Source organism: Brachyhypopomus gauderio, unplaced genomic scaffold (genome assembly GCF_052324685.1).
Source record: "Brachyhypopomus gauderio isolate BG-103 unplaced genomic scaffold, BGAUD_0.2 sc89, whole genome shotgun sequence".
Taxonomy (NCBI): Eukaryota; Metazoa; Chordata; class Actinopteri; order Gymnotiformes; family Hypopomidae; genus Brachyhypopomus; species Brachyhypopomus gauderio.
Window position 1 is genome coordinate 410,439 of NW_027506910.1, and position 20,221 is coordinate 430,659.

General features: G+C 42.9%; 1 protein-coding gene across 1 annotated transcript in view; it reads left to right on the forward strand.

The window, feature by feature from the left end:
• Positions 1 to 248: 248 nt before the first annotated feature.
• The window catches only part of kcnh1a (potassium voltage-gated channel, subfamily H (eag-related), member 1a), a 65,912-nt gene continuing 45,939 nt past the window's right edge, over positions 249 to 20,221 (forward strand). Inside the window, 6 exon segments of the mRNA XM_076992089.1 lie at positions 249 to 401; positions 5,981 to 6,104; positions 7,699 to 7,805; positions 8,411 to 8,539; positions 8,632 to 8,750; positions 9,163 to 9,555. Of these exon segments, the coding sequence (XP_076848204.1) occupies positions 329 to 401; positions 5,981 to 6,104; positions 7,699 to 7,805; positions 8,411 to 8,539; positions 8,632 to 8,750; positions 9,163 to 9,555 (945 nt within the window). The 5' untranslated portion in view covers positions 249 to 328.

Genomic DNA, 20,221 nt, shown 5'->3' on the forward strand with positions numbered 1-20,221 from the left:
TGATTTGATGTGTATATTAAGTGGACCTCAGTCATTGGTCTGCACCACCAGCAGATGGCGCTTGAACCGCGTTGACCACACCGCGTATTGTGGACGGGGAGTGAAAACTCGTCTGTTCTCATCTAAACGCCCATTAGATGGCGCGCTGTCATAAGAGAAAACGAGGAGTGGAGCGCGAGGGAGGGGACGGAACGCGCGAGGCGCACGCACGAGGAGAGAGTACCAGTCCACGGAGCACGAGAGGAGAGGCGCGTGTGGACGATGCGCCTTGCGGATAGTTCATGCTGACCAGTCCAGGCTCTCCAAGAAGACCGCATGACCCGTCGCGATGGCCGGTGGTCGCAGAGGATTAGTAGCCCCACAGAACACTTTTCTTGAGAATATTGTGAGGCTGTCTAACGGTAAGGCGCACGAATTTATCCACTATCAGCTTACCCAAACGAAGTGTGGATATATCCTCCAAGATCTGAATAACAGACACTTAAGTTCTGGATGCAAAAGCCTGAGGTCCTCGTAGTCTCCGGGGAGTGACTGCATGGAGATAAAATCTGATTCTTTACTGAGAGGCCACTGCATGGCACAGCGCTTCAGTTACGGTTGTTGACGTAGTAACATGTTAAGAATCAAATCATTTTATGGTTTCGTCTATCACCCTACAAAGTCATCCCCCCTTCATCATTTATGAAGAAGCATCATTGTCCCTCTTGATCTAACGTAGGTGCTTGCAGGTTTAGATTTAATAGCATTAAATTATTTCAAAATATTTTAATTACACTGTATGCTACTCAGATAATTTCTTCTGTGATTAGTCTCGGTGATGCAAAAGTTCACTCTTCAAAACAAACTCTACCTCTGAAACCTTTGACAAAAACAAGCCAAACTGTAATGACTGTAAAACGCTTTGAAAACAAAATAAAACGACAACTAATGCTTATTTTAAAAAAAAGTTTAACTGATATGTTGCTATGATGAGTGTTTAAAAATACACTTTTCAGGAAATATTTGCTTCCGTTTTACGTACATGCAGATTTAATGTTAAAGGTTTGAGAAATCACCAAGTTTATCAAAGAAAACACATTTGTGGTGGTACATCAGACCCAGTGACCCGCAGCCGTGTATAGTACAATAATGCGTTCTCTTGCTGTGAGACGGCTGATCTGAATCTCAAATGTTTCGTCAGCAACCTACTTGGATTTTAAAGTCGGGACCGTAAAAACGTACTGCAGAAAATAAAGGAGTCCTTCCTTTACCAGTCAGTTGTTAAAGGGTTCATTGTAAAATCCAAATCGTAGTCCTTCACATCAGTGGGGTAGATGTAGTGACCATCTTCTGCCCCTCGCCCTATTGGAAATGTCATAGATTTACAAATTAATTGCTAAATCACATAAAAAGAGGGACCCTTTAGTTTGAAGAGTCTGTTTGAAAAAAATACGGACTGTGATGTTTTAACCCTTTTTCTGTTTAATTTTCAGTTTGGACATTTTCACGTAGACAGACAGGTACAGCCCACATGGAGAACTCTCTCTCTCTCTCTCTCTCTCTCTCTTTCTCTCTCTCTCTCTCCCTCCTCTCTCTCTCTCCCTCCCTCACTCTCTCCCTCACTCTCTCTCTCCCTCTCTCTCGTCCCCACCACTACATAAACTGATCAGATGTTCTATACCAATTTCTGTTAATTTACAAACGGCGGACTGGGCTGTTTTGCATCCTACTGTCCTCCTACTGTTTCTAAGCCACCAACCATTTAATATAACGTTAAATAACAACTTTCTCAAAAGTTGCCAAGCTAGTGAAAGTAACAGTGAAGTGTAGATCACAGTCTCCACGTGCCTTCCTAGAGGCATGACTAAAACTTGCTTGCACTGTAAAATAACAAATGTTGGCATGGAACGCTTCCTGCTTGCTTATTTCTTCCTCCATAGTGGTTGTTATAGCGCTGTGTATGATGAGGTAGTTTTAGTTTAGACAAGAGTGTTCTGTGTGTGAGGACCATCTCTATCACCTACCCTGTCCTGCTCTCAAACCAACCATTTAATCTTTACATGCATTTAATAATGTTTTTATTTATTCATTTATGCACTTGCTGTATGCTTTATGGTTCAGATCCCTCTTTAGTGTCAGGTTTATTTCATGTCATGATCCTGAGTGGATTGTCCCCTTCTACACAACGTTTATATATGCAATATACTCTTAGCAGTGCACAGCATTTAATGGGTTAAAAAGCCACAGTCATTGTGGTTCTATTACACACGAGATATTTAATGTAGACAATTTCTATCTATAAATAGGTTTTGTCGTTAAAACTCTGGATGTGTTTCTGGATTTTGTATGTGTCTGAGCTGAAGGTCGCAGTATTAACCAATATAAACTCTAAGAGATCCTGCTGTTCTGACAGTGGAAGGGAAACTCGTCTCTCTGGTTCTAACGCAGCCACTGCCAGTTCATTTGATCGTTGGGGAATAGTCTATATCTTGTGAGACGTGACAACATGTTTAGACCACCGTTGAAGTTATTGGTCATATTTTTTGTTAGACGCCTGTACAGGTGTTAGGAATGAAGTGGATTTGTAAATCGTGTTCTTTGAAGGCTGCACTCGTGCCTCTGACACCTTGGTGATCTGGTTTGACTTTCTTCTCCAGCACTATGTTTTTTTATGCAGCTTTGTCACGCTGTATAATATTACAGTGATCTTGCAGTAGCATTGACACCGACACAGTGATCAGTGCTAATTCAGCAGCCCCATGAAACACTGCTGTCAGCTAGTCCTGCCAGTGTGTCCGCTGATAACACTAGTGTGATGCTCAGGAAAGTTAATGGGAGAGAGATGGAACTCTGCACTGAGGAGGAGGAGGAGGGACAGTACCTTGCAGGTGGCACCAGTGTGTGATGACGATGATGGTGGTGGCACCAGTGTGTGATGTGATGGCACCAGTGTGTGATATTGGTGGCACCAGTGTGTGATGATGATGATGGTGGTGGCACCAGTGTGTGATGGTGATGATGGTGGTGGCACCAGTATGTGATGGTGATGATGGTGGTGGCACCAGTGTGTGATAGTGATGATGGTGGTGGCACCAGTGTGATGGTAATGATGGTGGTGGCACCAGTGTGTGATGGTGATGATGGTAGTGGCACCAGTGTGTGATGGTGATGATGTTGGTGGCACCAGTGTGTGATAGTGATGATGTTGGTGGCACCAGTGTGATGGTAATGATGGTGGTGGCACCAGTGTGTGATAGTGATGATGGTGGTGGCACCAGTGTGATGGTAATGATGGTGGTGGCACCAGTGTGTGATGGTGATGATGGTGGTGGCACCAGTGTGTGATGGTGATGATGTTGGTGGCACCAGTGTGTGATAGTGATGATGTTGGTGGCACCAGTGTGATGGTAATGATGGTGGTGGCACCAGTGTGTGATGGTGATGATGGTAGTGGCACCAGTGTGTGATGGTGATGATGTTGGTGGCACCAGTGTGTGATAGTGATGATGGTGGTGGCACCAGTGTTATGGTGATGATGTTGGTGGCACCAGTGTGTGATGGTGATGATGGTGGTGGCACCAGTGTGTGATGGTGATGATGGTGGTGGCACCAGTATGTGATGGTGATGATGGTGGTGGCACCAGTGTGTGATGGTGATGATGGTGGTGGCACTAGTGTGCGATGGTGATGATGTTGGTGGCACCAGTGTGTGATGGTGATGATGGTGGTGGCACCAGTGTGTGATGGTGATGATGGTGGTGGCATCAGTGTGTGATGATGATGATGGTGATGGCACCAGTGTGTGATGGTGATGATGGTGGTGGCACCAGTGTGTAATGTGATGGCCCAGTGTGTGATGGTGATGATTGTAGTGGCACCAGTGTGTGATGGCGATTATGGTGGTGCCACCAGTGTGTGATGGTGATGATGGTGGTGGCACCAGTGTGTGATGGCGATGATGGTGGTGGCACAAGTGTGTGATGGTGATGATGGTGATGGCACCAATGTGTGATGGTGATGATGGTGGTGGCACCAGTGTGTGATGGTGATGATGGTAGTGGCACCAGTGTGTGATGGCGATGATGGTGGTGGCACCAGTGTGTGATGGTGATGGTGGTGGCACCAGTGTGTGATGGTGATGATGGTGGTGGCACCAGTGTGTGATGGTGATGATGGTAGTGGCACCAGTGTGTGATGGTGGTGGCACCAGTGTGTGATGGTGATGATGGTAGTGGCACCAGTGTGTGATGGTGATGATGGTGGTGGCACCAGTGTGTGATGGTGATGATGTTGGTGGCACCAGTGTGATTGTAATGATGGTGGTGGCACCAGTGTGTGATGGTGATGGTGGTAGTGGCACCAGTGTGTGATAGTGATGATGGTGGTGGCACCAGTGTTATGGTGATGATGTTGGTGGCACCAGTGTATGATGGTGATGGCACCAGTGTGTGATGGTGATGATGGTGGTGGCACCAGTGTGTGATGGTGATGATGATGGTCCAGTCTTCCAGAGAGAGGCGTTCAGACTGCTGCCCTAAGTATCTCAGCCTGCTATACACTTTGGTCTAGATTTTTGTTTTTGTAAGCCTTCATTTTAAATGAAGCATTTTTGCTACTGTTTGCAATAATAGCACCGTTTTCTGAAAGCATTTTTAAGTGAATAATTTAATAATTTTAGTCCTCTGTGATGTGGGCAAGGACGCATATTCTTCATATGTATGTGAATTTCATACTGACTTTACAAACAGGAAATAGTAATAATAAATTACAGACACAAGAAATGTAGGACCATTAAATGACAAAGCCCACACTCAATCCAAAATGTTCATCACAGCACAGGATGGCATTTCTCAGCGCTGGTCCAGGGAGCTCTGGGCTGGTTTTAGCTCAGCACCAGAACCCAGCTCGCATGAACCCAGCAAGCCAGAACACAGGCCCAATCCAGATGCACTGCAGGGCTTGGACAGAATCAGCACATGAGGCAGGAATGGGTTGGCAGACTGGCTCAGGTAGCGGTGCGGAGGACTGTGTATGTAGAGACAGGCTTTGCAAAGACCAATATGAAGTGCTCAACTATTCATAGTGTGGCGAGGTGGGAAACAGTGAGTAGGAACAGGTGTTAAAATTCCCTGTGATGGGGAGCCCAGTGTGTGTGGGGAGCCCTGTGTGTGTATGTGTGTGTAGAGGGGGGGGTTGCTTGGAGCAGGAAGTGCGTCTTTCACACGACTTGAGACGTGTTCGTGTTTGACATTTCCTAAATGTCGGCTCAGCAATATGACATCGTGATAAATTACGGCGGAACTTTCTGCTATTCGGCTGTCCGGGCTGACAGCTGAAGAGTCGGCCGAGCCTGCCCACGGCAGCGGGGCCGAGTCGGCAGGCATGCCGGCGTGGGGGAGGGGGTGGCAGTCCTGGATTTGGCTTGGATGTTTGTTTGTGTCGAGGAGCTGCCGGTCGGGCGTTCCACACGCAGCGATCTCACACACTGCCCCTCAGGAGATGTTGGCTGCGAGGTGGCCAGCATCCTTGACTCCTCCCTCCTGCTAAACTCTCGCAAATAGAAGCGGTAAAAGCTAGCGTTTTAGCATCAGCGATAGTGAAGGCTTAATTGCGATTTCTGCGGTAATACATATGTCAGATATGAAAGTGAGCACGGTGCCTATGAATTTTATAACAAACCTGAAAAGGTAAATGGTATGTGAGGAAAGTACGTTGAAGAAAAATAAACGGTGCTGTTATACTGGTTTGATGGAGTTATACTGTGGTGCTATAGCAACACCTTTGCATATAACACAGTTTGGATCAATCATCAATCAATCAAAGGATTTTAGGGTACGTGACTATATGGCTTCCAGCTTCAGCTGCCATGACAGCGCACAATCCTCTTCCTCTACATGATATTTCTACAGGGATCAATGTGTAACCTCCTGACCTTTCACCCTTGTGCCACGCCATTCTCCTTCTGTCTTCACCCCCTTTTCTTCTCTGTCTGTTCACACAGACACCAACTTTGTGTTGGGGAACGCACAGATCGTGGACTGGCCCATTGTGTACAGTAATGATGGGTTCTGCAAGCTTTCTGGGTACCATCGGGCTGAGGTTATGCAGAAGAGCAGCACCTGCAGGTATTGGTTGATTAAATGATTGATTTTTGAATATTTAAATTAGCTTATTTACATATGACTTAATCTTTGATGAAACTCTCCTGAATGCTGACGAATGTAAACAGTTACAGATGAATCTTACAGTGAGAAGCATCAGGACTGACCTGTTGATCCACTTCCTTCAGTCAGAGCTGATCTTGGCTTGTGTATTGGCTTGCCCGAGCACTCACACATGACAGGGGCACAGTTATTCTCCAGCGAGATAAATCTGTGGTTCAAGATCGAAGATCTGACCCGTTCAGGCATGATATTTCAACGCACCCACCCCCACGCAGGGATAATCAACAAGGCAGAGGGGAGGGAGGGCAAGCTGAGGTGGAGACAGAGGGAGAGGAAGAGAGGAAGAGAGGAACTCACCCAGATCACTTCGCCTACGTTGGGGTTTTTTTTTTTTTAGAGAGAGGTTTTCTGAGTTTCTTGTCTGATACTCAGTCCATTTCTGTTCATTTGCATTGCAAATTAGTTGTTATGTGTGTGTGTGTGCATGTGCTTGTATGAAAGAGAGTGAAGGAAAAAGATAAAGAGAAAGATGGAGATGGGGAGAGAGGGAGAGAAGGAAAAACAGAGAAGAACCATAAGAGAAAGAGGGAGATGGGGAGAAAGAAAGAAACAGAGAGAAAAAGAGACAGAGAGAAAGAGAGAGAACGGCATGTTCCCGCCAGTGCAGATACGAGGAGAGGTTGATACGTGTCAGGTTTGGCTCTTCCCAAACACACGAGACAAGCTCATTACAGCTACACAGCCGTGCTGTTCACAGACTCTTCCCAAACACAAGATAAGCTCATTACAGCCTCACGGACGTTGTGTTTCAAAGGGAAACTTTATTTATAGAACCCCTGGAACAGAACATCCCCCCTTTTGCTTCATCTCTCTCTCTCTCTCTCTCTCTCTCTCTCTCTTCAGTCTCCTTTTCTGATTCTAGCATATATCTCCGCTCCTTTCTTTCTCCCATTCTCCCACATAAACGTGTGGCAATTCCCAATTACATTTCAGCATAATATAATGTAAAATAAACTTGCCATAGATGGAACAACCCAATAAGCATACTGTGTACTTTCAGTCTGCACAGCCTAAGTCAGATGACTAAGAATAATAGCAAGCTTTCAGAAGCTCTTCATGGGAGCCAGGACAGGGGCTTCACAAGCACTCTGGCGTCAGCTTGAGAAATGACTCTGGCCTGTGCATGTTCAGCTATATTTACAGGGTAACCTGGGGCCACTTGGGCTTTGTATACACTCAGGTCTCACTCGTACACCTATGCATGAACGTGTTTTATTCTTTCTGAGGTCCTTGATTTATGTCATAACCAACTATTCTTAAGCCCAGCACTGAATGACCTTATTTAATGCCAACTACGTATATTGAAAGCCCACTTAAACCAGGGCAGACTGTATCGTTAAACAGGCCCGCGCATGGAAAGAACAAGACTGTCTATGACCTGTACGTAGAATATTTATCATAGAATATTTATACTTATCACGTATTTTTCATCAGTAGAGAACTGTTTGGTTTTCTTTGTATTTCGTGAGGCGAAATGGCTGTTGCTTTTTCTCAGTTTTATGTATGGGGAGCTGACGGACAAGGACACCACAGAGAAGGTTCGGCTGACATTCGAGAACTATGAGATGAATTCATTTGAGATTCTGATGTACAAAAAGAATAGTGAGTACCAGAACCCTAGTCACACACACACACACACACACACACACACACACACACACACACACAACATCTCTCACAGGAACGCATGTGTGCACACACACATACACGCACATCGGAACTGTAAGTATTACAGCAGCTGTCCTAGCACCCACCTTTCTTATGTAAATGTATCAGAGCGACTGAATTAATATGCATGAATCTGTTCAGTCTGAACTGTACATTTACTTTTGAGCTGTAACAACTTTTGTGGTGATAATGTGTTGGCTAGTAACAACATGGACACATTGACTTTCTGGCAGAGACATGGTGGTTTGACCTGTGTGTGAACACGAGAGAGACTTTTTTACGTGATTCTCTTTGCGGGAATGAAATATGGCAGCATAGATTCTTGCATAATGGCCACATTTGACAGGTTTGCATAAAAATGTTTTTTAAAAGACATCTGGCTTTTATTTGAACAGTTATAAATCCAGTAAAATTTCCATTAGGGTACTGAGATTAATATTCATATTAAGTAGGCATACCATTTAGCTAAAGCTCAAAAGTAAATATACTACTTGTGTGTGTTTGTGTGTGTTTGTGTGTGTGCGTGTGTGTTTCTACAGGAACACCAGTGTGGTTCTTTGTGAAAATTGCTCCCATACGGAACGAACAGGAGAAAGTGGTACTCTTCCTTTGTACATTTAATGACATCACAGCATTCAAGCAGCCAATTGAAGACGATTCGTCCAAAGGTGGGAGTGTCCTAAAAACATCTAAAATATGCCAAAGTAGTATGGAAGATTTCCAGTGTATATACAGTGTGTGTGTGTGTGTGTGTGTGTAGGTTGGGGTAAATTTGCACGTTTGACCAGAGCTTTGACCAGCAGCAGAGGAGTCCTGCAACAGCTCCAGCCAACTGTACACAAAGGAGAAAATGTACACAAACACTCACGCCTGGCTGAGGTACACTCACACCTGTGTGTGTGTGTGTGTGTGTGATTGTGTATGTGTTCGCGCGCGTGTGTGTGTGTGTGTGTGTGTGTGTGTGTGTGTGTGTGTGTGTGTGTGTGTTGGTGTATCACATCCATGAACTAACCCAGAATCAAGTTCTCAATATCCAGTATCAGGCAGACCTGATGTCATTTCCTCTCCCATATTAAACCCATTAACACACAGTTTGAATTTGCACTTCATGCTGGTCCTTCATGATGTCACCATAGAGTTAAGTTTGTCATTACGGCCACTGGACTCCACTAACAGGGCTAACAGCCTACAAAGCAAGTAGAACCAGACACTGTCATTTTTTTTGTTTTACTTGAGAAATATCAGCGACGAATAGACTCTGGCCTGGTGCCACTGACCCCACCCGCTACAGGTGCTCCAGCTGGGCTCAGACATCCTCCCCCAGTACAAGCAGGAGACCCCCAAGACCCCGCCCCACATCATCCTGCACTACTGCACCTTCAAGACCACGTGGGACTGGGTCATCCTCATCCTCACCTTCTACACGGCCATCATGGTGCCCTACAACGTCTCCTTCAAGACCAAGCAGAACAACGTGGCCTGGCTGGTGGTGGACAGCATCGTGGACGTCATCTTCCTAGTGGACATCGTGTTGAACTTCCACACCACCTTCGTGGGGCCTGCTGGTGAGGTCATCTCCGATCCCAAGCTCATCCGCATGAACTACCTCAAGACCTGGTTCGTGATAGACCTGCTCTCCTGCCTGCCCTATGACGTCATCAACGCCTTCGAGAAAATGGACGAGGTCAGTGTGACTTCATTCATTTGGTGCATTATGGGAATGTGATAAATAATTTCTTGGTTAATATAAAATGAATGATAGATTTCTCAGTTAACGTGACATTTTTTTAAATAAGGCTATTAGTTTCTACTTATTATTAATAATGTTAATGTTAATATTAATAACTATGGGTAACAGCTCAACAGAATTAAATTGACTAGCAGTTTTTAGTTCCAAACAAAGCAAACTGTATAATCCTCTTCGGTTAGTTTAAGAGTTTAAATGTCAGTTGTTCAAGAGATATTGGATTTCTCGAATTAGTCCAACCAAAAGGCAGATAAAAAATGTCCCCAAAACACTGTTGCCGAAAGATTAGATCACGAGAACACAAGTTCTATATATATATATATATATATATATATATATATATATATATATATATATATATATATTCTCAATTAGTTATGTTGCTTCTGGGAATATTGTGCCTTATCAGTTCCGTACAAGCAGTTCTGGGGAGAATGGTGCGTGATGGCGATTGAGCGTTTACTAGGTGTGTAATGTATATCGATATGTACCGATCACAGGACAGACGGTGTAAATGTTTACACTAGCGCTCAGCATTTGGGGGGAGAGCGCGTGACAGGAAAGTGGAAGTGTCGGTCAAGCGCGAGGCCAGCTCGGCGCGCGCGGCTCGGGGACAGGGAGAGTGACGTCGGCTGTAATTACATCCCGCGGGCCGCTCGATTCAAGCTTTTCCCACAGAAAACATTTGCACAAGCTTTGCTGCAAGGAAGCACCCGCTTGGATGAATATGAGCTGTGCTGATATTAACTTTTTTATGCTTAAATACTGTCCTTAACCATTAAGTGTGGCCATGTTACCGTTATCGGATCAGATTTGAAATAATTTTCTCAGGGTGCAAAAAGAAAATGCGCTCTCTTCATGCGATAGCGATGTGAGCTTGTGTTCTGTACAAAGCAAAACTTGGGATTAAACTGGGCTTTAAATATCTGCGGCTGGCACAGCGGAGGGGGCTCGGCTGCTTTGCCATGGAAACCGGTTATTGTGTTATTGTGTTATTGTGTTGAGGTCGCAAAGGCTAGATGAGGCTGTGAAATGTGTCCAAATCCCGGGTAATAACCATTTAACCTCCACTCCAGTGAGTTGAGTTGAGCTTCGGAAACTTAATTTGAATCCAACACATTTTGGAACTAGTCTGTATAACTGGTTGGTGTTTATTATGATGGGATCTGGGCTGATTGATGGTGCTTTGTGTCCATGTTGTCATCATGTCATACACATGAAGAGGCAAATGGATAGAAGTCATAAACCATAGAAAACAGATTCAGTCCTTCCATAAAGTGAACTGTTGAGTCTAGCGCTGTGGCAAAATAGTGTTACAGTTATTACAGTTATCCTTAAACTGAAGATATTAAATGGAGGGATTTAATCTCTGAGGGCTTTTGACACACAATTCCTGTGAACGATTTTCTACAGACGTCAGGGTGCAGGTGAAATGGTCGTTCACAGAAGCAACCCAAATGTTACAAAGGGAATGATAGTTTTATGAGAAGCCAATGTGAAGAAAATAAATTGCTTGAGTGAAATTGTAATCTGTTTTAAAATGTGCACACTAAAGGGGAATTGCGTGATCTTGAAAGTTTCGAAGTGTAACAGGTTACTTGTGACCGTTAGCTGTGTTACCAGCCTTCCCAGAATGGTCAATTGTAGTTTGAAAATACTACCTCAGAACAAATGTCACCCTATAGTGATGGTCTCATTTTTCATAATTCTTTTGGTATTGATCCACACATACACACACACACACACACACACAGCCAACGTACTACTAGAGCTAAACCAAAGTGACTAGCCCTTGTAGGAGCACAAGTCAGTATTATCCATCTTAGTTCTCACCACTGCAAGCTTGTCAGTGAATATCTGTTCATCTTAATGTACAAGGTACTGCATCAACTAATAGCCATGGCAAAGTGTCACTGACGCTTAACGAGATTGAGGGTCTTCATTTCTAGACTAGGGTATATGTGCAACAATGTTAAACTTATATTCCATCAGAGTGGTATACATAACAGTAGTTGAAGGACTCAAGCAAAGATATGATGCGAAGATATGCTAATGGAATAAGATATGCTAATGGACTAATTAACATTGATCAGATGAAGGGGGCTACAGCTTCAGACAAAACACTCAGTTATTGATTTGGGATTGAATATTTGCACACAAGCGTTACACACCAGATCCCTTAACCACATGATCGAATATGCAGTGGCTGGCTGCTTAAGACCATCGCCTGCATTTGTCTTTTATTTTTTCTTGATGGCCACTTAGTGTTTGTATCTTTAAGTTCCATAAACAGCCAAATTTTATTTTTACATGTCCATTTTCTAACCTCACATTACAACAGGCTTTTTCTGTGACTGGGCCTTTAAGATGGATAGAAGACAATTGAGCTGTTCTGATTGGCTGCTCTGTATTGTGCGTCATTCCAAAAGCACTAAGAGCTGGAACAACCTAATAGGTACAATATAAGTGGGTGTGGCTAAACCTCTGTAGGCTGAATCAGCAGATAAATCTAAATGGGTTGTTCCTGTGATGGCAGAGAAATAGTCATTTCAAAATGTGCTTTTGCAGCTTAAATTCCATATGTGGACTCTGTGGCCTGGGAGAGTGAATGGTGTGTTTTGAAGCTAAAATATTTACATATTACTTTTATCAATAAAGTGAGGAAATTAAGTATTAAATGATAGGGTCCCTTTAAACAAAAGTTATATACTCAATCTCTCTCTTTTTTTATGTTTCTTCGTGTCTGTCTCACTCTGTCTGTCTCGCTTTCCAGTTGCTCTCTGTAAGTTGGAGGGAAGGGATCGATTAGGTCGATTTTTGGTGATTCTCTTGCTGCTGGTTATGGCTCAGAGAAGCACTCTGCTGAAGTTTACTTCCAGTTAGATCAATCCCTTTCAGCGTAATGATTTAAACACCACCACCCCCACCCCCTCCTCATGTATCGGCTATCTTGATCAATCCAGACGTCTCTTGACAGAAGGAATGCAGGGATAGTAGGCCTTAAAGGTTTTTTTCAAAGAAAGCCCAGCACATAAACAAACAGACATTATATTGAACCAGAAAGTAATTTATAGACGGGTGTCAAATTTAACTCCTTAATTAGTGAATCCAGATTAATGAAATGTAGTTATAGTCGATAGATTGATGACCAATAGCTGGATAATTGCTATCATGGTCATTGTTGACTACTGACTCTGTTTCTAACATTAAAATATATGATTAGCACCCTATTGGAGATGTAAATTTGTTTAGGGTATGTTTACATTGTCCCTCCAACACACACACACACACACACACACACACACACACACACACACACACACACACACACACACACACACACACACACAGCTTTCATGTTGCCCTGGGTTAGCCTCTTCATTGAGGTTGTCAGCATCAAGTCATTAAATAGAAAGCAATAAAATAGTATCAGTATCTACATTCTATTCAGTCATCACTTGGTTTGTTCTATCTGTACTGTAAATTAAAGATCACAACAGTAAACGTGAATGTAAGTGGAACATATCTAATAGTCTGTTGACTCAGGTACAATGATGTGAGACCATGAGGCATTTGAAGGTCACTAAAAGCATCTTTAAATAACCTCACATGGCGGGCCGGTGAGAACGGGTGAAATTTGATCTGTCATACTCATGCATGTCAAAATCATCGCTAACATTTCAGGTACACTCTGCAAGCTAGAGGGATATATATTGGGCCACAAAACATTGTATTTCAGTAATCCTCGCAAGCTGACACAAAAATATATGTTTTTCCCAATAAGCTGTTTCCCTGTTTCCTTTTAAGCTGAGAGAAATATCAAAGACCATTTCTCAGCTGGTAGAATGCCATGCTACAAACATTCCACACATGCATTAGACAGCTAAGGTTAGTGTTAGGGTTAGTGTTAAGAGTTTGTGTTACTGTGCAAAGGAACGAACGGGTTATTTGTGTGTATCTTTGTGTAAAAAAAAAAAAGGTTAAAATGAAAATGTGGAAAATCTTAGACCTGCAACAAAAGCAGCACTCAGGTTTTTGATAGAGACATGGACTCTAAATACACTCTCTTAGTTCTCCATTACCATCTTGGATTTGATGACCTTTAGTCAGTCAATCTAAGAGCTAATAGATAGATGTTGTAGTGACAGTTGCTAGGCAGTGCTAGGGACATATACAGCTGTGTATCATCACCGTAGATGTGGAGGGAAATGCATTTATTCACAATACTGGCTCACAAGAGCAACATGATATTCAGATTAGGATTAAGAAGTAAATTTTGATTCACTACATTAAAAGCAGTGCAAAGATAAAAAAGAACTAATAAAGATAAGGTGCACTAATTAACAAACACACACACACACACACACACACACACACACACTTCCATGTTGCCCTTGGCAATATGGCTCTACACTGGGGTTGTCAGCATCAATTTTCAGTGATTATCTATGTAGCTCCATCAGCTCTGTACTCATGCTCGCTGGCTTTGGGCCAGAATGCAAAACAATGTGCAAACAAGGAGCAACTCTTCTCAGAGTCTGGAAGTTCAGCACTTCAGAACCAGGAGATGCTGGAGACGTTGGCCCCTGAGAGAGCTTCACCGTCTCAACTCCTCGTCTTGCTCTGGAGTTGCACTGACTGCTGTGAACTGCAGTGACCTCATCCCAAGCAGCACAGATGATTTTAAATGCTTTATCTGACTGCTCCAACTGCACCCAGGACTGTGAATGCGCTCCAGTGCTAAAATTAAATTGAGGTGGCCAACTGAATGTCCTCAGGGGCTGTAGGAGGCTACCAAGGAGCTGTGGCCATGGTCACGTATGTAGGGAAGCTACCAAGGTGTTGTAGCCATGCTCACATATGTAGGGAGGCTACCAAGGTGTTGTAGCCATGTTCACATATGTAGGGAGGCTAAAAGAAGTGTATTACTGGATACAGCATGTGAGTAAGTCTGTCAATACTTTGTTTTTAACATTCCAAAGAGCAGCTTGACAGTGTTATAGACCAGATGTATTACTGGTGATTCCACTAACTCATTAAGATTCACAGTAAAACGTTTTGAGTTTTTTTTTAGGTTCTTACTCCTGCATCAAGGGTACAAAGAGAAGAAAACCCAGACCAAATCCAACATAAATGTCACCATACCTAATCACCCCACCCGACTGCAGAATACTAATCTCAGCAGCTTTTGAGGGAGTTTGGTAGGTTTGACGTACTGATAAAGTAAAAAACTGAGAAACTGGGCACATTCAGAAGCAGTAACCTTGGTTACATCAGACGACTCATGGGTAATTTGTCCTGGATTTTAAGTATGTAAGAAAACAAGCCCAAAACATTTCAGATAAATTCAGTTTTTGTTTACATTAAACAGCATTTCCTCAGAGGGGACATTAAATATGAAGAAATGTATTTTATCCGCCTATAAAGGATAGGGGCTTCAGATGATTGCTACCAAATCATAATATGTTTCATGGCACCACGGAGGGCTGTCTAGATATATGTAAGGGTTCTCTCTTCTTGTCTTTGCAATACAGACTCATCACCTCGCAAGGTTAGTCCTCGTGATTGCCTTAAATCTACACTAGAGCCAACTCTGATAAAGTCGAAGACCTTTCTCCCATATCTCTCCAGGTCATCCAGGAGCAGAGCATACATAACAAAGCTTCAATTCCCACCTTATATCTCGGACAGTACACCAAACAGCTGGTATTCACTCTGTGCAACATTTCAGGAGATGATGAGTTATGTTAAATGTGATTGGGATGTTGGGGCTATTATAGGATACAGTTTGTGAATTTTCACAAATCACGTTGGACTGCGCATTTCAAATCTTTCCCCAAATTTACTTTAGCAGTGGAAATTGGATCTCCTGGAAATTCAGATATCTTGCCATCTACTTATGAGACAAGACCACTGCGATCTTATTTCATCTCGGGGCAAAGCCAGGACAGGTAGCACTTGGCCATCTTGCTGCATTTTAATGAAACACCGCACATGCGTATATTTAAAAGTGTCAGAGAGGAGGCATTTGTCCCGTAGCTGTTCAAAGTACGTTAGTACACCTTCCCTGTATAGATGACTAAAGGTTTGGATACTGTGTTCATTCCAGTGTACTGTGACATCCCTTACAACTGATGCTAAGAATGTGTTATGGTAAAATAAGATTGAGTTATATCATATTCGCACACAGCTGAATTATTATGTCCTGACGGTTGGCCAAAGTTTAGAGGGACATTTAACATTTAGCACTCAGTGGAATAAATGGCGTGGCCGCTAAACGATTATCTCCACTGTGGAGTTCCTCAGAGTGCTACTGTGCAGGAGGATGAGTGATGTCTTCACACCAGCCCCCATAATGCCCTGCCTGGGGCCGCACACTCGTATAAGTGGAAGTCTGAGAGCTGCTGTGTTGTGGTCTGAATACAGGTTTTAACTTTAACTACATGTGCTTTCCCATTCCACACAAACATGCCCGCTGCTCTGTTCAACACGGAGAAGGGGTTCCTGCTTAAAAAACACAAGCAGCGTTTGAAATATAAGGGTTTTTGTAGTATATTTCATTTTCATTCATTTACACAAGCAGTTAATGACACAGATAGAGGCTTACGTGAACATGGTTTAAATTATACACGTGGGCAATATTCAATGTTTTAAAACCAGAAATAAATACATTTTTTGATGCTTGAAGAGAATATTGCATTGGCAAATGTTTAAAGCAGAAGACTTAAGAGACAGAATTAGTTTGTACGGCAAGACATGTTTGGCAGCATACATAACATTCAAAACTCTGTGAACATTATCAAAGGAACAGAGGTTCTGGAAAAAAGCCTGTCTGGTTCATGTATACTATCCCGCCTAGTCCCAATAACAGTTATTCGGTTTGAAGTGTCCTCTGAAGCAGGGGCTTGTGTAAAGATCTTAGAGTCTAAGGTAAGAGTCTGAGATAAGAGTGTGAGGTAAATCAGTGAGGTAAGAGTCTGGGATAAGAGTGTGAGGTAAATCAGTGAAATCAGTAAAAGTCTGAGATAAGAGTGTGAGGTAAAGTAGTGAGGTAAAAGTCTGAGATAAGAGTGTGAGGTAAATCAGTGAGGTAAGAGTCTGAGATATGAGTATGAGGTAAAGCAGTGAGGTAAGAGTCTGAGATAAGAGTGTGAGGTAAATCAGTGAGGTAAAAGTCTGAGATAAGAGTGTGAGGTAAATCAGTGAGTTAAGAGTTTGAGATAAGAGTGTGAGGTAAATCAGTGAGGTAAAAGTCTGAGATAAAAGTGTGAGGTAAATCAGTGAGGTAAGAGTCTGAGATTAGAGTGTGAGGTAAATCTGAGGTAAGAGTCTGAGATAGGAGTGTGAGGTAAATGTGTGAGGTAAGAGTCTGAGATAAGAGTGTGAGGTAAATCAGTGAGGTAAGAGTCTGGGATAAGAGTGTGAGGTAAATCAGTGAAATCAGTAAAAGTCTGAGATAAGAGTGTGAGGTAAAGTAGTGAGGTAAAAGTCTGAGATAAGAGTGTGAGGTAAATCAGTGAGGTAAGAGTCTGAGATATGAGTATGAGGTAAAGCAGTGAGGTAAGAGTCTGAGATAAGAGTGTGAGGTAAATCAGTGAGGTAAAAGTCTGAGATAAGAGTGTGAGGTAAATCAGTGAGTTAAGAGTTTGAGATAAGAGTGTGAGGTAAATCAGTGAGGTAAAAGTCTGAGATAAAAGTGTGAGGTAAATCAGTGAGGTAAGAGTCTGAGATTAGAGTGTGAGGTAAATCTGAGGTAAGAGTCTGAGATAGGAGTGTGAGGTAAATGTGTGAGGTAAGAGTCTGAGATAAGAGTGTGAGGTAAATCAGTGAGGTAAGAGTGAGATAAGATTGTGAGGTACTCTAAAGGAACCAATTACATTAGTATCCTTTCCAGGTTTAGGTAGGAGAGCAATTAAAGTCAGTTCTAATGTATCTGGCAATATATTCTTCTCTACTGCGTAAGTCTGTTGAAGGATAAGTCTGCTACATCTATGATGTGCTTTCAGAAAGTGTAAAACGTTCTTTGGAAAGTACCGTCGATGCCCTTCAATTCCAGGACAACAACAAAGTGCACAGAACCCCTTCTCCCCTCCCCAAACGTGTTCACGAACTCACCCGCAAAATGTAGTGTTAAGGAAGCCGGGTGTAGGATCCGTCACCTCGTAGGACGTTCCTGATGGTCAGCTTTTTCTCTCAGCAAGTTCGTTTCATTTTCCATCTTTTAATGTTCATGTGGTCTTTACGATGACCTGAGGTGGCCATCTGAAAAACGATTCTCATGACCTCAAACGGTTGCTTAGTTTCTAGGTGGTTGTTGAAAAAGAAGCCCCATTGACAGGTGGTGACTGTGCCTGTCTAACTACTGTTAGCTGTTGGCTTCTTCAGATGATATTTCTCTTTTACACTCGGTTGTTTTTTTGGGTGGCATCAGAATATATTGTGTGACAGATCTTAAAATATTTTATAGGACCAATAATGTCTTCTTTATCTTGTTTCTAAAGCTGTTTAGGGTACAAAAACAACATTAGGTGTGGGAGCTTGGCTTTATGTGTCATTCTCTCTGTCTGCCATAATTACAAGCTGGAAATATCTCTCCATCTCTCAGCTTCTTATAATACTGGCTGGATCTGAAAATGTTTTTTAAAAAGCAAATGTCAGCATCACATTTCACACTTCACATTTTGACATCATTCAAATGAGCTCTTGAGATGTGACATTTTTTTCACACTTGGATTTGAGATTTTGGATTATAAGTACTGTAAGTGTGAGCAAGTTTTGAACAGATGTTTCTTGGATCTGGGTTTTTTCTCCTGACAATGAAGGACCAAGGAAGAAAGGTTGAAGACGAAAAAGATTTTGAAGACAAAAACAGGAACAGAAAGCACCTGTCTGACTTACAGCTGGAACAGTAGAGTTCTGCGATGAACTAGACCTGCCTTAACTGTTAGTCCATTGGCTTGTGCTCTAATACTATTGGGAAGAATGTAACGTGAAGACAATTTCAGGGAAGTGAGTGTTTCTCACTGTATCTCATTCTCTCTCTCTCTCTGATATCAGGCTAGCTCAGTATGAAATGCACGTGTAACAGCAGGCTTCCAGGATCTATCTTCTAACCTGACACCCCTCTCAGCACTGAAACACACACACACACACACACACACACACACACACACACACACACACACACACACACACACAAAAAACATGGGAACATGGCTTGGGGCATTAGCCACCAAAACATACACCCTGCCAGCTCTTCTGTGCAGGCTGGTAGTGGCTGTGTCTCGTCTCACTCCTGCGTTACAGTGCTCTGGTTACATTACTAATCTAACATTTTCTCCAGGGGACAGGTTTCACTGCCAAGCTGCATTTTGTACAGAATGCAAATTTCAGTTTTGAGCAGATACTTTATCAATACTTGCTGTGTAATTTTCCAGTTAATGAGATTAAACTACATATCAATACTTGAATTGCCTAATTGAATTTTCAATTATCATGTTTAAAAATAATCAATAAACAAACAAATAAAATGAATAACTGATAATAATTATAGTGCAATTCACATCGTACAAAGGGTTCGGTGTTTGTACCTGATAATACATTTTCGGAGGGCATACTGAGCTGGTTCCTGGGGCACCCTAGTTAAATAATCAAAGTTAAAGCCATCATGTGAACCACAGAGAATTTAATTGCAGTTCCAGCTTTCCGCCTGCACTGGTGCTGCTGAGCACTGTGACTTGTGCATTACGAGTAGGTGGTAGGGGTCATGCATTCATAATGCCCTGAAACTGTGCTGGGGGGCACTGAGGCAGGGGAGAGTGCTCAGAGATTGCCCTCTCCAGCGAGTAAGACCTGGGAAGCCCATATGGTACAGCAGCAGAAGCAAACTGTTCTGGGCATTTCTCCTTTTGGTTATTCTCCAAAGTGGAGTGTAGTTAATGTAGTTCTAGCGCCCTCACGCCCTGTTCACACACACTTGATTACATCGTTAGTTAATAATCGAGCGCTTCATGAGATGGAAGAACTTTGTCTGAAGAAAGCCACGTTGCTACTGAGTGAAGCCAAACTCCATAGTGAGGTTTAGGAAACACTGTAGTGAGAAGAGGCTTGTGTCTCTGCCAAACAGTCCCTGTCCAATAACGTTGTGTGTTTTGCTGAGAACTGTTTGGTTTTTCAAATGCAGACTCCATTTTCCAAAACGTTGCTGTCACATTACAAACAACTGTTATTGAGACATCGACCATCGGCTTGCGATGCCTGATGAATGCGGTGCTCGTTCATTTCTGCTGGAGCATCGTCTGGGGTTTCTGGTAAAGTCATGGGAGGTTTCATTTCAAGCACACTGGGGGGGGGGGGGGGGGGTCTTCCTTTTGCTTCGTGGCTCTGTGTCTTTGCTTTGGCAGGGCTGTTGACCTGCTCTTCTGTTGTTTGACCATTTTCACTCTTCTGTTCTTTTCCTTCTGTTCCACCCCCCTTTCTTTTTGCATGTGCCCACCAATGCCTGGGTTTGTTTTTGGGGGAAAAAATGAAGAACTGGAATCATCGAGCTGTCACCCAAGTAGGCCTTTCCGTCTCAGAATTCAGCATTTGATTGGTCTGGTCT